Below are 16,211 nucleotides of genomic sequence, written 5' to 3'. Positions count from 1 at the left end.
TTGGTAAAAACTTCTCTAAAGTACATTGCACATATTTATTCCTTCATGAACAGACTCTATGAGACAGAAAATGCTAGTGTCCTAGGGTCATGCTGAAGTTTGTCAGATGCTTTCGCCTGTTTTATAATTTCTTAGACTTACCTGATTTCACTGCCTTTTCACTCATTGTCAACTATCCCTTCTTAGTGTGTCACTTTTGAACAGACCAACATTCTTCTGATCATCTGTGGCACACGGGACAACCTAGCTTGCTGCTACCTTCTGTGTCGTTGTAACCTAGTAAATTCTGAACTTGACGTTGTCTGCGTGCCACTGCTCCACAGAAAAGTGTCTGGGCTTGAGACAGCTGATTTTCACAGTCCCCAGAAACATGTGTTCTATCTTGCTTCTCTTACTTGTGTCCTGGAAGATTGATATTTTGACGCATTAGTTGAGGGGTTCATGGGTATAAGTGACTACTTAGCTCTTTGTTATATCCTTTATACCATAATTACAATGAATGTGACCAAAGTTTGGCTCATAATGATTTGGAATCAAAGCTACTCATCATGAGCAGAACTTTTTCTTGCAGGATGAGTGAGGAGAATGCTGGTGTGTATACTTACCTAACCCACCAGGCAAAAACGGTTTTCAAGTCAGAAATTCTGATGCTGCTTGTCAAAGGAGGGACGAAAATGCAAAGGTTATTTTAAATAAGCCCCCAAACATAAACATAGATGAGCCAACCTCACTCTTCCTTCCCCAAACGTCCTGCACTAAACCAGATCAGAAGAGGCAGACAAACAAGGGAGACAGGGTATAATTTCTGACTTTGAAAAATAACAGAGAAAGTCAATGTCAGGGAGAATCTCAGATATAATTATTTATTAAGTTAAGAGTAAGTCAAGGGCTAAGGTATTTTTTTCTTTCCATGTGAACTTTCAGCTCACCTTCATGTGCTGCTTTTTTCTGTTTTTGAAAGTTCATGCTTTCTTTCTGTCTACGCTCCGCCCCCCATATGTTTCTCATTACATACAGCAGGGCTTATAATTTGCTATTTATAATTTTGACTGTGTCATTCAAAAGCTACACTGATAATATCTCAGGATTTGAAAAAGAAACCTTTTTTTTTAACCAGCTGATTTATGAACATACCTGAATTGAGATAATAAACAAAATTCAGTGGATATTAGAATATTATTTTTGTGGTTATTCTTACATGCTTATTTTCCAAAACTGGAAGGGAAACTTCTCTCTTTTTTATAATCACTGAGGATAAAAATCTGGCAAGATATTTAAAAATTCCCTAAATTCAAAGTTTATTTAGGTATTTGTCTTGCTGTTCGAACATAACCTAGCTTTGTAATGCCTTATTTTTATTTCCCCTCCCTTATTACTCTCATGTTATTTGGTTATTGGTGGACCTAATAACGTCCCCCCATGGACTAATGCTTTGCTTAGTAGGCCATACTGTGCCTTTAAGTTGGTCTAGACCAGAACCTTGAACTAACTATTCAGTGGCAGAAGCAAGAATGGTGCCTTACCAATACGTGAAGTTTTAGTGTGAGCCTACGTGTGCAGGAGCCCCCCCTGATGGCCTGCCTTTCACTGACAGGACAACAGTCCCCTGAGAATGATAACACCATCAAGGACCTGCTCCCAGAAGACGCTGGGATCGACCACCAGACAGTCCACCAGCTGATTACCGTGCTCATGAAGTTCATGGCCAAGGATGAGAGCAGCGCCGAGTCAGACATCAGCAGTGCGAAGGCATTCAACACGGTCAAGCGGCACCTGTACGTCTTGCTCGGCTACGACCAGCAAGAGGGCTGCTTCATGATCGCACCTCAAAAAATGCGCCTGTCAACGTGCTTTAATGCGTTTATTGCAGGAATTGCCCAAGTAAGTGGAATTAACAGCTTTCAGAAGTCATACCGTTAGGCTCTTAGAAGAAGCAAGTAATTAAATTGTATTTAGCCAGCACTGGTTGAGTGGAGAGGTTTGTACAAGTTACTTTATTAGGCAGGGCTGTGTGGAGGGGAATATAAAGATGAGTAAGACCCGGCAGCTTGAAGTCACAGAGGGAGTTTGGGATTGTGTATGTGTGTGTGTGTGTGTGTGTTAAAATAAACATAACATAAAATTTACCTTTTTAACCATTTCTCAGTGTACATTTCGGTAGCATTAAGGATATTCACATTGTTATGTAATCATCACCGCTCTGCATCTCCAGACTTTGTCATCATCTGACACTGAAACTCTGCCCTTTGAACAATGAGGGAATGTGGGGTTTTTGTTTGTGGGTGTTTTTTTCTTTTTTTATCCTTTTTCATTTTGGCTTCAAGTGGAGTTGAGTGAATCATAACTTACTTCATGTCCCATTATCATCAGTAGCTTTTCCATGTTTGTCTGCTCCTCCTAACTGCTGTGTCCTATACCATGGTGTGCATCTACCAGGCTTTCTCCATTCCCCCAGCGAAGGACACTTACATTGCTGCCAACTCCTCACTACCCCAGACAGCTCAGCTGTCAACATCCTTGTACATGCACCTGATCCACCAATGTGAGAATTCCTTTGGGATGTGGATCCAGGAGCAGAACTAATGGATCGTGGGGCATATGTGTGCCTCCTTTGACCAGTGCTATGAACCTCACCCTCCAGGAAAGTTGCCCCAGTCTGCAAAGGGCATAGGACCTGGGTCTAGAGAGATCTGGATATGAATTTCAGCTCTGCCACGGTCATGAACTGTTATGACCTTAGGCATTCTCTCCTTGTTTGCTCACTAGTAACAGATTTTTAAAGAAAGATCAGAGACAACGTATTGCAAAGCACCTTACCCGGTGCCTGTGTCATGGCAGGGACTTAGTGATGGTAGCTGTTATCAGTCAGCTCAAATAAAGTGTAAAATAAAGCCAGGTGGGAAGCCATACGTATGTAGTTGTCGCTTGCTGATTGCTAGATGGATCACCACAAACACTCAACTATCTATTAAGAAGAGAGGATACACCATTTCAGACACCAAACCCTCCCTCCCTCCTTCCTTTCTTCATCCCGCACTTCTCTCTTTCTAAATCAACGTTATACATATTCATTTTAGAAATATAAGCAATAAGTTAAAATACAAATCTCTAGAAAACCTAGGACAAAAATAACTTACTGACATTTTGGTGTATATCACTAGCTCCAAATTTATAACGTATGCACATACATGCATGCATACATCATATACATATACATACATCTGTGTATGTATATGCATGTACATTTTAAATAATGGGATCATGGTATACATATTGATACATGTATATATAACCTTAAAACCTAAAATATATTATGAAGTTCACATAGTGTAAATAAATTTGTATCGTATACTATTTAATGGCTACGTAGTAATCTGCTGTAATAAAAGCAATCTTTTATTGAACTAAACCCATATTGTTGAATATGGAGGTTGTTTTCAATTTGGGTGGCTATAATGCTGGATAACTGTATTCATCATCTTGGAGCTCTTGTCTGATTATTTCCTTAGGCTGTATCTAATTGCTGTATAAGGGCTATGTGCTTTTTCTTACTTCTGAGTACGTGTTGCTAGATTGCTCTCCTGAAAGGTTGTATTGAATAATACTCTTGTCAGCGGTGTCTGAGGATGTCCATTTCCCCACATGATTTCCAGCACTAGGTGTTTGGATTGATTCTAAGTTTCATTCCAGGTAATAGTTTAATTGGACATTTTAACAGATAAAATGTCATTTTCAATAGATAATTAGATAAACAAAATAGATAATTAAATAATTGAATAGATTAAAACTGTTTTAATATACACATGGTTTTTTTTTTTAATTTCTTGTGAGTTTGGACTTTCCCCCTTTATGTGTACCGGCCATTACTATTAATATTTTGTGAGATGCCTGTTAAATATTTTGCCTGTGTTTTGATGGTTCAAATGTTTCCTTTTGGCTTATAGGCGTTCTTTATATTTTTCCGTCAGTTATTCCTTTCTGTCCTATTTCAGGTAATGGACTATAACATTAACTTGGGAAAACACCTTCTCCCCTTGGTGGTTCAGGTGCTCAAATACTGCTCTTGTCCCCAACTACGGCATTATTTCCAACAGCCACCTCGTTGTTCCCTCTGGTCCCTAAAACCTCACATCCGGCAGATGTGGTTAAAGGCCTTGCTGGTCATCCTTTACAAGGTCAGTTGCTGTAGTTACTCCTTTTTGGGGTGGAATGATTCTCTTAGCAAGGAGAACACGTAGTAGACCTATGTTGAGAATTTTGTGCGATTATAATTTGACCTTCAGAAAAAGAGTTATGTTGTGCAATTAGGTTGAGAAGCAAAGAGCTATTGGAATGCAAATAGAAATGGAGGCCACGCCAGTGTATACTCTTGAAAATGTTGAAAGAAAAAATGATGAATTGTAGGACATTCATCAAAACTTCTATTGATGCTTAGGATCTCCTATTTTATCTGTATATTAATTGTTATGTCAGAAAACAAGGAAAATATGTAAAATTGTATTCATATACCAAATGTTTCTGCCAGATAATTTTCTTTTTAAAAATTTTATTAAATTTATTGGGGTGACATTGGTTAATAAAATTATACAGGTTTCAAGTGTACCATTCTATAATACATCATCTGTATATTGCATTGTGCATTCACCATCCAAAGTCAGATCTCCTCCTGGCACCATATATTTGACCACCTTGACCCTCTTCCACCTCCTTCGCACCCCCTTTCCCTCTGGTAGCCACCTTACTATTCTCCAGCTAATTTTCTTGAAAGGAATTGTAACAACGTACTGGCCTGCGTTGCCATCCACGGTTTAGTGCAAGAGACACCTTTGACAAGGGAATAGTATCCTTTGTCAAAATAAGGCCATGATAAGCATTTGTGGTTTTGATTTTCTGTATATTTCTTTTCATCCCAGAGAAATACTGAGAAAACTATCTAGCAAGATCAAGTGGAAACGTACCCTTCAAACTAACCATTCATATTTTTCTCCCTCCATTTTACCGAGCAGTATCCGTACCGAGACTGTGACGTCAGCAAGGTCCTGCTGCATCTGATTCATATAACAGTCAATACACTCAATGCACAGTATCATAGCTGCAAGCCCCATGCCACCGCAGGGCCTTTGTACAGTGACAACAGTAATATAAGCAGATACAGCGAAAAAGAAAAAGGTACTTTCCATGTCTTCATTCTATCCCAAACCTACCTTGACTATGTAATACATTTCTGGGCACTGTTTTTCTTAGGAGACAGAGGAGTGCCTCCAGATATCATTTTGGAGTCAGAACATCACTTACTGCTTCATTAATTTTCTAACTTTCCCATGAATGTTGCTGCTTTAATTTTTAACAAATGAGCAGTCAAGAGAAATGATGGATATGCTTCTAAAGTCTGTTTCATGAGAAATAGTGTTTGGTAAAAAAAAATGTCTGCTGTTTGGCTAAGGAGCCTTTTCGTATGCGATGGAAACACCTTACTTTGGACTGTGAGGTAAATATCCATTGCCACTTAGTGCAGCCATATAAGCTTGCCGGTCTCGAGTTTGAGCCCGAACTTCGTGCTCACAGATTTGAACAGAGTCTAAATTTGCTGAACTGCTTCTTCTTAGCCATCTTATTTAGTAAGAATTGATTTAAGGCAACTAAAATGAAATAGTTTTGCTGCATAGGTTCACATTATTTACAATAGCGATACTTTTTATATTTATAGTTTTTCCGCAAAGGAGGCAGGAGAATAAAACTTTAGATAGAGTAAAATTACAGCCTGAATGTTTCTAAGTGAGGGCTGGACAGCCAAGGTGTATATCTTAGTGCATGTCATGGGGTGATTAGACTTGTAAAAGGTGGCATCATCTAATCCAGTTCTTGGGAGAAAGCCAAGTGTCCCATGGCTCTTTGGGGTGTTATATAAAGTGGTATATAGTGGTATTAATAGAATCTGATTTGGTAGGACTGCTCTGGAAATATCTCCATAGGATGGATTGGAGCCAGCATTCGACTGTTTGTTTATTGCTGTAAGGTCCAAGAGTCTCGGTTGGCCATAGATGGAACTCTGAGAACTAAGTTCTGTCTGTGATAAATATTTTGTCTTCCAGCTTAGGTCCTAGTTTCTGGGAAATGGGTAGATTCAGTTAAGCTATGGATATCCTCAATGTGTGTCAGTATTTGGGCCAATCCCAGATGAGTCTTTCTGGATGGGAGTCTTTCCGTCTCTATCATTCAGTACATTTGAGAATTATTTCCAAGTTATGTAATGGAAGTTGCTTAACTATTTCCTTAAAAACTTGTATTCTTCAAAGGAGTATATTTTTTAAAAGGTAATGAAGAAATAAAACAGATCACTGTGTTGTATCTCCCCAGAAACACAGGAATTTGATGGGCTTTCTCATTTTTGTGGCAGTTCACTGGGAGTTTTGTATCCATTTTGATTGTTAATGTTTATTTTTTATTTGATGAAAAAGATCAGTATCCTTAGTTTATCTAACATCTACTGCTTCAAATTTCACTGATTTATAGACTTCTGTGTATTAGGACAGGATCAAAACTTAACTTGGTGCTTGTATTCCCAGTCCCCTTATACTCAAATCTTAAATAATCATAATCACACCTGAGCCTCATTTTGTTATATAGGTAGGTAGATATATATATCTATATGTGTATATATAGATATATATATCTAGGCCAAATGCTATGATTTCAGTGATATTCAACTCGAATAGTAGGTAAATTCCATTTATTGTGGTACTAAGTGCATTTTAGTAGCCTTTTCTCTTGCTGCTTTGTACATGGCTTTGGTCTTTCCAAAGGATGAAAGAACATTTGTTCAGTAAACTTTGTGGGTTGCCATGTAGCAACCCTTTCCTCGTTAATATGTTTTTGGATTTACCTCTGATTTAAAAGTGGCCCAATGGGGATAGAAGAGGACGTGGACGCTTGACGGGCCCTCTTAAGTGATCAGTTTATTTATGGAGCCTCAGGATGACGAGTCAAAGATTCTTTCTGGGATTCATAATTGTGACACGGGGCAAACTCCTCAGAGAAGAGTCTTACTTAACTAGGGGGAAATGTTATTTTCTGTTTTCTTTTTCCTTTGTTTACTCTTTCAGTCCATAATCATTTGTGGAGCTTTTGAGATGACCAGTGGCTTTTCTAAGCTTTTTCTGTGTGCCGTGTGTTTCATTACCAAATGTAGAGTACAGTATTTTGCATTCACAAAGCGTAAGGTGCATGTGTTGTTTGGCTGTGTCTATGCCAGCTCTCAAATCCCAAGAAGGCATCTATTTTTGGAAAGGGCGAGAGCCACTCATTTTGTTTAATTTTCTTTTGCCAAATTAGCCTGAAAATTCACCAAAAGCAGGAACATTTAAGCAGTGTTGCAGATTCCTGACGTGTATGTGTTTTTTGGTTTTAAGTGCATTGGAAAAGTTTCTGCACAAAGGCTCTGTTGGAATACTGAGATGCCTCTCTTAAAAATGCTGCCAGTTGTTAACATGGAAAATGAGAGGCGACTTTGTAACAGGTTGCTCTGTTCAGCATGTGGACGATTTGACACCTGGGTGAAATACCTAGCCATGGCTGGACTTGGGCTGGCATAGAAACCACCCCAGTTCTCGTTCCATATAATGCTTTCATTGAAATGCTTGTGTAGACACAGCCTACGAGAGAATAACCTCTTAAGTGTAATTTTGACTTTCTCTCCCCAATTAGAAGAAGATAGTGTTTTTGATGAATCTGATATTCATGATACACCTACTGGACCCTGCAATAAAGAGTCTCAAACTTTTTTTGCAAGATTGAAAAGGATAGGCGGCAGCAAAATGGTGAAATACCAGCCGGTTGAGATGAATATTCAGAGAAGTATGAATTTTTTCCTCTTAGTAATTTTATGCAGAAATGTTGTACTCTACCGTTTGTTTGGGGTGAAATCTTGATTTTCTTATGTTCCTACACATTTTAATACCGTTGATTTTATATCTATGTATGCACAAACAGTATATATATAGACACGTTTATATATATACGTGAATTGACAGATATCTCATTAACATCACGATCGTCCTAGAGGGCCATTGCTTGATTTGATTTGTTGCAAAATGTTTGCTTCTCTTCCACACAATTTGAATACAATTTCCTAGACCTGCCTCAGCCAAAAGCGATCTCCCTGCTCCTGTGCACAAATGAACAGAGCTGAGGAATTATCCTGAAGCCTGATTTTGGAAATATGATCTTAAACTGCCACGGCGGGTTCCTCCATTCCAAAGGTTTCTGGGTTTTGAAATTAGAATGAACCTTACCAAAACTTGTCCAGAAAGTCAGTGTTACCTTCTGGTGGAGCTGGGATGGTGATTATGATTCATTCCCATTGTGTGCCCAAGTATGAGGGGGGAAAACAAAAACAAAAATGGTGAAATCTCCCAGTAAAATAGTACTAGCTTTTTCTGTTTTAATCAGGTGAAATAGAGCTGGCTGAATATAGAGAAACGGGTGCATTACAAGACAGCATTCTACACTGTGTGAGAGAAGAAAGCATTCAGAAAAAAAAGCTGCGCTCTTTAAAACAAAAATCTCTTGATATAGGGAATGCAGACTCCCTCTTGTTTACATTAGATGAGCACCGTAGGAAGTCCTGCGTAGACCGGTGCGACATAGATAAGCCTCCTGCCCAGGCTGCTTATATCGCGCAAAGACAACACGACCACGGACGTCCTAGACAGAATTCCACTACGAGGCCTGACAGTACTGAAGTTCCTGAGAACCCTGCTGTGGACGGTTTTCAGGAAACACGAAGGCCCGTAATACCAGAAGTTAGGTTAAACTGCATGGAGACTTGTGAGGTCAAAGTTGACTCGCCAGTAAAGCCTGCTCCCAAAGAGGACTTAGATCTGATAGATTTGTCCTCAGATTCCACATCTGGGCCTGAAAAGCGCTCTGTGCTCTCAACTTCTGATAGCGACTCTCTTGTGTTTGAACCTCTTCCCCCTCTCCGAATAGTAGAGAGTGACGAAGAAGAGGAAACCATGGACCAAGGAAACGATGGTGCCCCTGGTAAAAATGCTGCCTCCTCGCCCTCCATCCCCAGCCACCCCTCTGTCCTCAGCCTGAGCACAATGCCCCTTGTGCAAGTAAGTGTGGAGGACTGTTCCAAAGACTTTTCTTATAAAGACTCAGGAAATAACCAGTCAGCAGGTGGCAAGGACTCCAGCCTCATAGCTCTGGGAGACCCCACAGACTCTGAAGAATCATCAAAGCTGGAGGAGCTGCAAGAGTTTTCCAGTGGCAGCCCACTCACGCTTAAACAAAAACGAGACCTCCTTCAGAAGTCGTTTGCTCTTCCCGAGCTGTCACTGGATGATAACCCTGAGCCCAGCTGTGAGGACGAGACGCATGGTGGGCTGATGGCAAGTTCAGGGGCAAAAACGGTCCTGCTCAAAGTCCCTGAAGATGGTGAGAATCCAACGGAAAGTGAGAAGCCCGACACGAGTGCCGAATCGGATACGGAACAGAATCCTGAGATGAAGGCTGAAGAGGAGGGAGCTGAGGAATCTGAGTTTAAGATTCAGATTGTTCCCAGGCAGAGGAAGCAGAGGAAGATAGCTGTGAGCGCCATCCAGAGAGAGTACCTCGACATCTCCTTCAACATCCTAGACAAACTGGGGGAACCGAAAGACCCAGGTAAGTGTGAGTCTTCTTTCTCCAGCCTTACATTGCAGTTTGTGCATCTGACTCGTTAGGGTCTTGGCACTGACTATGCATCAACTGTCAATCTTATAATGTTCGGGAGTGACATTACAATGATTTCCTAATCCCTCTGAATCCATTCTGCTTAGTTGCGCGCGTTGGATTCCGATGTGGTTCTATTGGCTCCGTAAATATTTCCGTATTTGTTGTTTCTAGTCTACAGTCAAGTCTTGACCATCCTGGGCAATGAGAGGCAATGGTTCATTCATATCGAGAGAGTCCAAATATCATTTTAGCTGTCCTCACTCAGCAAAAGTCGTTAACTTGAACTCTTTTTGATTTCTTTTTTATTTTTCTGCTATGGTTTAGTGAGCTATGATATAGTCCAAAGGATGGATAAACATGAGGGGCTAAAATAAAGCAAAGAGTGCTTAGAATGATGAAGACTTGACTGTATAATCATTTAAGGCCTACAACTGATTATATATTTTAACCAAATATCAGCAATCTGGTGAACATTGTGTGCCATCAGGAACTTAAAAAAAAAAAAAAGTTCCAGAGACAACCAAGACCCTAATCCGTGGTTACCAGTTGATGGTGTAGTTGTCACAGCACATGGATTTCCTGCCTTAAGGGCCACTTCTTGTGTTTCTTTGGAGGCACAGAGATAACTGGCAGAAGTGGCAAGCTGATAGCCCACCTCACCCTAAAACAGAGTCTTTTGCAGTATTATCATGATACTGCTTCTTTATTTCACCGCTTAGATCTAAAAAAGAAAGTGACTCTTCAAAAAAATGGAGTTGGTCAGGGATGATTATTTTATTAGATTCACAGACTCTAGAACATTGAGAACTGGCAATGATCTTTGAGACCGCTAATGTAATCCCTCATTTCTTTTTAATTTTTTTATTGGGGAACATTGGGGAACAGTGTGTTTCTCCAGGGCCCATCAGCTCCAAGTCATTGTCCTTCAATCTAGTTGTGGAGGGCGCAGCTCAGCTCCAAGTTCAGTCGCCGTTTTCAATCTTAGTTGCAGGGAGCGCTGCCCACCATCCCATGTGGGAATCGAACCGGCAACCTTGTGGTTGAGAGCTCGCGCTTTAACCAACTGAGCTATCCGGCCACCCCGTGTGATCCCTCATTTTTCTATAAGAGGCAGCTGATACTCTGGGGGAGTGATGTGCCTTGTCCCAGGTCACACAGTCAGGCAGTGGCAGTGCCAGGACTGCTCTCCCAATCCCAGCCCTACCTCTCCCACTACTCCACATAAAAGCCACTCCTAAGAGAGCGGGCTCAGCTTTTATTTGCCTGGGGATTTCCTGAGGTTTCCAGCTGCTTTCAACTTCATAGAACAGAGCTGTGTACCTCAAAGGGGCTCTGTAAAAATTTGTTCAGTGAACAGTGGTGTATTTGGAAGAGGTCATGCTCCAGTCGGGCAGAGGGAAGAAAAAGATCCCGATAATAACAAGAAAATTGAACAAGATTGCGAGGGAAACTGGGATACTTTTTATCGCTTAGAGCCAGGAAAATTTCTGCCTGTAGGTGGAAGAAGGCATTGGCCTTGAAACGACAGAGGTCTGTAAAGTGAGTTAATAAGAAACCATGTAAAATCTACAACGTGGGTATATATAACATATAGTGGTATGTTGTGTGTGTATGTGTGTTGCCTTCTTTATTCATCCAAACTTTCAATGCCTCTGCCTATTTCACATGATGAGAAGAAATTTCCACAGCCTCCTACAACCTCACCTTCCTACCTTCCAGCGTCTGGTCTTATACACCTGGCCTTCCTGCCTGGGGCTGTCTTATGTTCCTGTCTAAAGCCAGCCTTTCCACATGTTGACAAGATTCCGTTTCTTTTCCTTACTCAAGGATATAGGCCCAGAAATTCTCCTCTCTTTCTTCTCCCTTAGCTTTTTCTTTCTAAAAGTTTCTTGACTTGAGCATACAAGCATAATCTTATTTCACTATCTTTAAAAAACATAAAAGCTCTTGATCCCAAGTCTCCCACATATTAACCCATTTTGTTCCGCCCCTTTTAGGAAAACTTTTAAAAGAGTTGCCTAGACTATCCCTATCTCCAATTTTCTCCCATTCTATTCTTTCTAAAAAGAATTCATCGTTCCCATGAAGCTTTCATCCCCACTAGTTTTCACCCAAATTTCACTTGCCAAGGTCTACACTCACTCTCTGGGTGATCTCATATACCCTTATGGTTTTACATATTGTCTGTATGCGGAGATGACTCTACCTGTTGCTAGAATAATGGTGTGTAACAAGCATAACGTCTCAGCAGCATCCAACAGTAAGCAGTTTGAGAGTCTCTTGGTTACCTGGGGGTCGGCTAATCTAGGCTGGGCTTGGCTGGGTGGCCAGTCTCCTCCTGGGACCCATGAAGCCTGCGAATATTCTTCTCATGGTAATGGAGGAGGCGTAAGAGAGCAAGCCCAATGGTGCTGGCACATTTCAGTCCTTTGGTCATGTTATGCTTGCAAATACTCAGTTAGCTCAAAAAAATCACATGGCTGAACCCAAGGTCCAGAGGGGAAATATACTCTACCTCTGTAGTGAGGGGAACCTCAAAGTCGCATTAATTCAGGGAGGAGTAAAGAACTAGGGCCACATCTCCGATACTGTATGGTATGTACTCGTACTGAAAAATGATCAGTTGTTTATCTGAAATTAAATTTTAATTGGATGTCTTCCATTTTATCTGGTTACCTTAATCTACCTTCAAAACATACCTATAATCTTCACCCTTCTCATTACTTCTCTGCTTCCACTCTGGTCTGAGCCACCATCCTCTCTCACCGGGGTGAATTGCCATAGCCTCCTAACTAGTCCCCTGCCTTCTAACCTTATTGACTTCTTATCTTCCCAACACAACAGCCAGTGCTTCTTTAAAACATGAGAGTATAATATTTTCTGCTTAAAACCCTCCATTGGCTCCCCATTTCTTTAATAGCAGAAGCTCAAGTCATTTATATTCCTAGAATGCTTTATGTGGTCGCAATGCTCATTAGCAGCTCTCTGACTTTATTTTGCACTGCTCTCTCCATAGCTCTGCTCAGCCACAGTGGCCTTTGCCATTTCTTGACCATCCCCTACATAGTCTACCTTAGGGTCTTTACACTGACTGTTGTTCCCGCAGGTGGAAACTGTCTTCCCCGGATATCAGCCTGACTCACTTTCTCCCTTCTTTTAATTTTTTGATCAAACATCACGTTCCCATTGAGACCTGGACTATGCCACATCCTTCCACCCCACCTGGCATCTTGCAATCTCTTTCTCTTTTCTCTTTCTCTTCTACAAACAATTAACTCTTCTAACATGCAATCGTTTATTTACTTCTATGTATACTATTGTCTGTCTCTTCCCACTAAAAGGATAAAATCCTGAAGGCAAGGATTTTGTTTGGTTTGCTTGCTGATTACATCCCAAGTGCCTAGGAGAGTGATGGAAAATATTTGATGAATGAATGAATTAATAGTATGACATTTTCTGCACATCGCTATAAAAAAAATTGAACAGAAATAGTTTAAGCTAAGTGTATAGCTCTATTCAAGTGTTTGTTATCTTAAGCTGCATAAAAATGGAAGGCTTCATAAAATGATTTAAGAGTAAGCAAAAATTGCCTGGATTAAAAAATCTTGATACACTAATGATTGTTAATAACTACCTTACAGTAATTTCTTTAAAATTAAAGACACACCAAGGATTTTAATAAGCATACCAAACCTCTAAAAGTCTTAATAATCTTTCAAAGGATTCTTCAAAATTAGCTTTAAGCTTTCTTGTTCTGTGTTATTGGTGGGATTATTACTGCAGCATACATCAAACAGATAGGTGTCAGAGGTAATTATGCACATTTTTAGCTAGTAGTTTGGGGAGCGTATCTAAGAGAAAAATAACCCAATCTTTAACATCTTAATGACTAAGGTAATTTAAAATGGGTAGTTATTTATGCTTTGTTAAGAGAATTTGGGAAACATTATTACAATTACACCTTTTTTTTGTTATCAAGTAGTTATTAATGTGGTAAGCATATCTATTCAGAAAGACCTCTGAAAATCAAAAATAGATGTTTCAAAATCAATGTTCAAAGAGTTTTCTCGCAGGTTCTCACCTAGGATGTATTTTTCTTTTATTTCTGACAGTTTTGCAAATTTTGTGATCATCCAATAATAGAATAGCATCTTCATACTTAAATTGTACGTATATTCGGTGGCTTGCTCTGTGGCAAGAAAAAGCGATTGGCCATAGGAAAAGGATGAGACAGAGACCTTAGTAAGCTTAAGAACTTGAAGCCACTTGGGGTGGGTATCCCCGAGTTACATATAGCATGGTGCCATCATGAAAACCCATAGTGATGGCTCCACATTGCTCACTGTGTTCAATATATATTGCTGCTTAAGATGCCAAGGAGGTTTGTAAAGAATTTTAGGAGGTTTGCTATGATAAACCGTTCAACTTTTCAAAGAGGGATAAAGGATAACCTTTACCTAGAATAATGTGGAGGTACCTTGTTTCCCATTATTGATAGATTCATAGGACAGTATTACATGCTGAATATATTTCACCTGAGATATATTTGTCAAAAAGAAGAAGCAAATGATACAGTCTGTTTCTTGCTCAACTAATAAAATATAAAATCTGAGTTAACAGCAAATATTTATTTCATGTTAGATACAGTCCCTGCTCTTAAATTACTTGTGGTTTAGGAAAAGTTATAGATGAGGAAATAGAAAATTACATTATAATGTGTTCAGTTAGAGAGAGGTTAAGGATGGGGTGCTCTGGAATTATGTTGAGTGTCACCTGATCCAGTTTTTTGTTTGCATTTTTTGGGGGGAGGAGGAGTCCTAGAAACCTTCCTGGAGGAGGAATTTTTTTTGTATAAATTGACATGTAAAAGGAATTTGTAAGACAAAGGTGAAGTGGTGAAATGATATAGGTGGAATGACTGTAAACATTAGTTTATTTCAGTATTAGATGAAAAGAGATTCAGTTCTGGAAAGGTTAAGTGACCTGCTCAAGGACAGGCAGTGTGAGCATGCCTAGTTGTACTTTTGTAATTGTGCTCTCATTAATCTCTGAGGGGCATATCCACAGATCTGCAGAGTATAATGTGCAAGCAATTCTCCTTGGGACTTGGAAACCAGTGTGTGTGTAATTCCAATAGGGTAATTAGCAGGGTCAGAAAGCGTGTAATGGTATATAATGGTTATATAATCTAAGTATAATGGATGCATTAGGCAAGAGGGGAAAAGATATGTGGAAAAGGTTCTTGAACTTGCTTTTAATCAGTGTCCTGAGTTTTAAATAATATTTCTGTTTGTAGATCCCGCTACAAAAGGACTTTCAACTCTGGAAATGCCACGAGAATCCTCATCTGCCCCTACATTAGAAGCAGGTGTGCCGGAAACAAGTAGCCATTCCTCAATATCAAGTAAGATTTCCTGTACATTGATTTTGGAACATTATCTTCAGCATTATTTTCAATTTTCATGCTCTTGGTATTGTTATTTTCTTTTGTTAATGTTGCGTTAGCTTCCTAGGTGACACTATGTTGTATGTTCTCAGAGACCCTGAGTGCGGGCCCACTTTCGTCTGATAAATCAATGTGGTTACTGATTGGCCAAGAACCCTAATTTGTTAAGGGATACTCATTAAATTTCATCATTCAATAAAATAAGATTATATATTACTAGCCTAAACATAAGATACGGAACTGGTTTTGGGGCAAGTGAAAAGCATTGTCCACGGCAGAATTGGTACACGGGACACCGTTATTGAATTTGAATCACCTATAGCATTGGCAAAATTTTATCTGGGTTAGGTTATCATAAAATAAATGTATCAGCTAGCTCGTGACCCCAAAGTCATGACTGCACCTAACCCTTTTGTATCAGAAAATTAAAATGGCATGAAATTTTACAAAATCTAGAAGAGGCAACCATTTTGAAACTTGCTTTCTGTTGTTGGGTCCTAGATTTTGTCATGAGGAGTTTTAGTTGCGTTGAGGTGAAGGTAAGGGTGTCCACCTGGCTCAGTGGAGGCAATTAAGAGACTTGAGCGTGGGAAATTCTCAGCAGGAATCAGAGATAGAAACAAAGGTCCAAGTTCCTCAATATGCTGGTATATTTTGTGTTCCATGCTGACACTGCCCCAGAAGCTGGTTAATTTCCATTTGACTTTCTTTTGAAATGAGGAGGATCCTGAAAAATCAGATAAAGATCTTTTCATTGAAATGCTGGACTGGTAGTGTGGAATCACATCATCATCTTCATCATTCACTCATTCATGAATTCATTCATTCAGCAACTATTTAGTAAGTGTCTATTGGACACTTGGGATCAAATGTGAATAAAGAAGACACACCTTGTTCTCAGAGAGTTTGCAGTCATAGTAGTAATACTAGCTGCCATTTATTTAACACGTGTTATGTGCCAGGCACTGTGCTAAGTGGTGTACACACGTTGTTATCTTATTCAGTCCTGCATCAGCATTGCATGGCAGATGTTGTTGACCCCATT

At 39.8% G+C, this 16,211-nt stretch overlaps 1 protein-coding gene across 17 annotated transcripts in view; it reads left to right on the top strand.

Annotated features, from left to right (window-relative positions):
- UNC79 (unc-79 homolog, NALCN channel complex subunit) overlaps positions 1 to 16,211 on the top strand; it is a 233,123-nt gene that overhangs the window by 149,790 nt on the left and 67,122 nt on the right. For 11 of the 17 annotated variants that reach the window (XM_074327017.1, XM_019745590.2, XM_074327014.1 and 8 more), the window contains 6 exons: positions 1,595 to 1,881; positions 3,993 to 4,175; positions 5,007 to 5,169; positions 7,705 to 7,854; positions 8,449 to 9,669; positions 15,017 to 15,124. In XM_074327017.1, the coding sequence (XP_074183118.1) occupies positions 1,595 to 1,881; positions 3,993 to 4,175; positions 5,007 to 5,169; positions 7,705 to 7,854; positions 8,449 to 9,669; positions 15,017 to 15,124 (2,112 nt within the window). The remainder of the gene's footprint in view (positions 1 to 1,594; positions 1,882 to 3,992; positions 4,176 to 5,006; positions 5,170 to 7,704; positions 7,855 to 8,448; positions 9,670 to 15,016; positions 15,125 to 16,211) is intronic. The other 6 variants (XM_074327011.1, XM_074327015.1, XM_074327013.1 and 3 more) reach the window with 4 other exon arrangements.

The sequence above is a fragment of the Rhinolophus sinicus genome, linkage group LG03 (assembly GCF_036562045.2).
Source record: "Rhinolophus sinicus isolate RSC01 linkage group LG03, ASM3656204v1, whole genome shotgun sequence".
Lineage (NCBI taxonomy): Eukaryota > Metazoa > Chordata > Mammalia > Chiroptera > Rhinolophidae > Rhinolophus > Rhinolophus sinicus.
The sequence above is the reverse complement of the archived record's forward strand: the minus strand, read 5'-3'. Positions and strand labels throughout refer to the sequence as shown.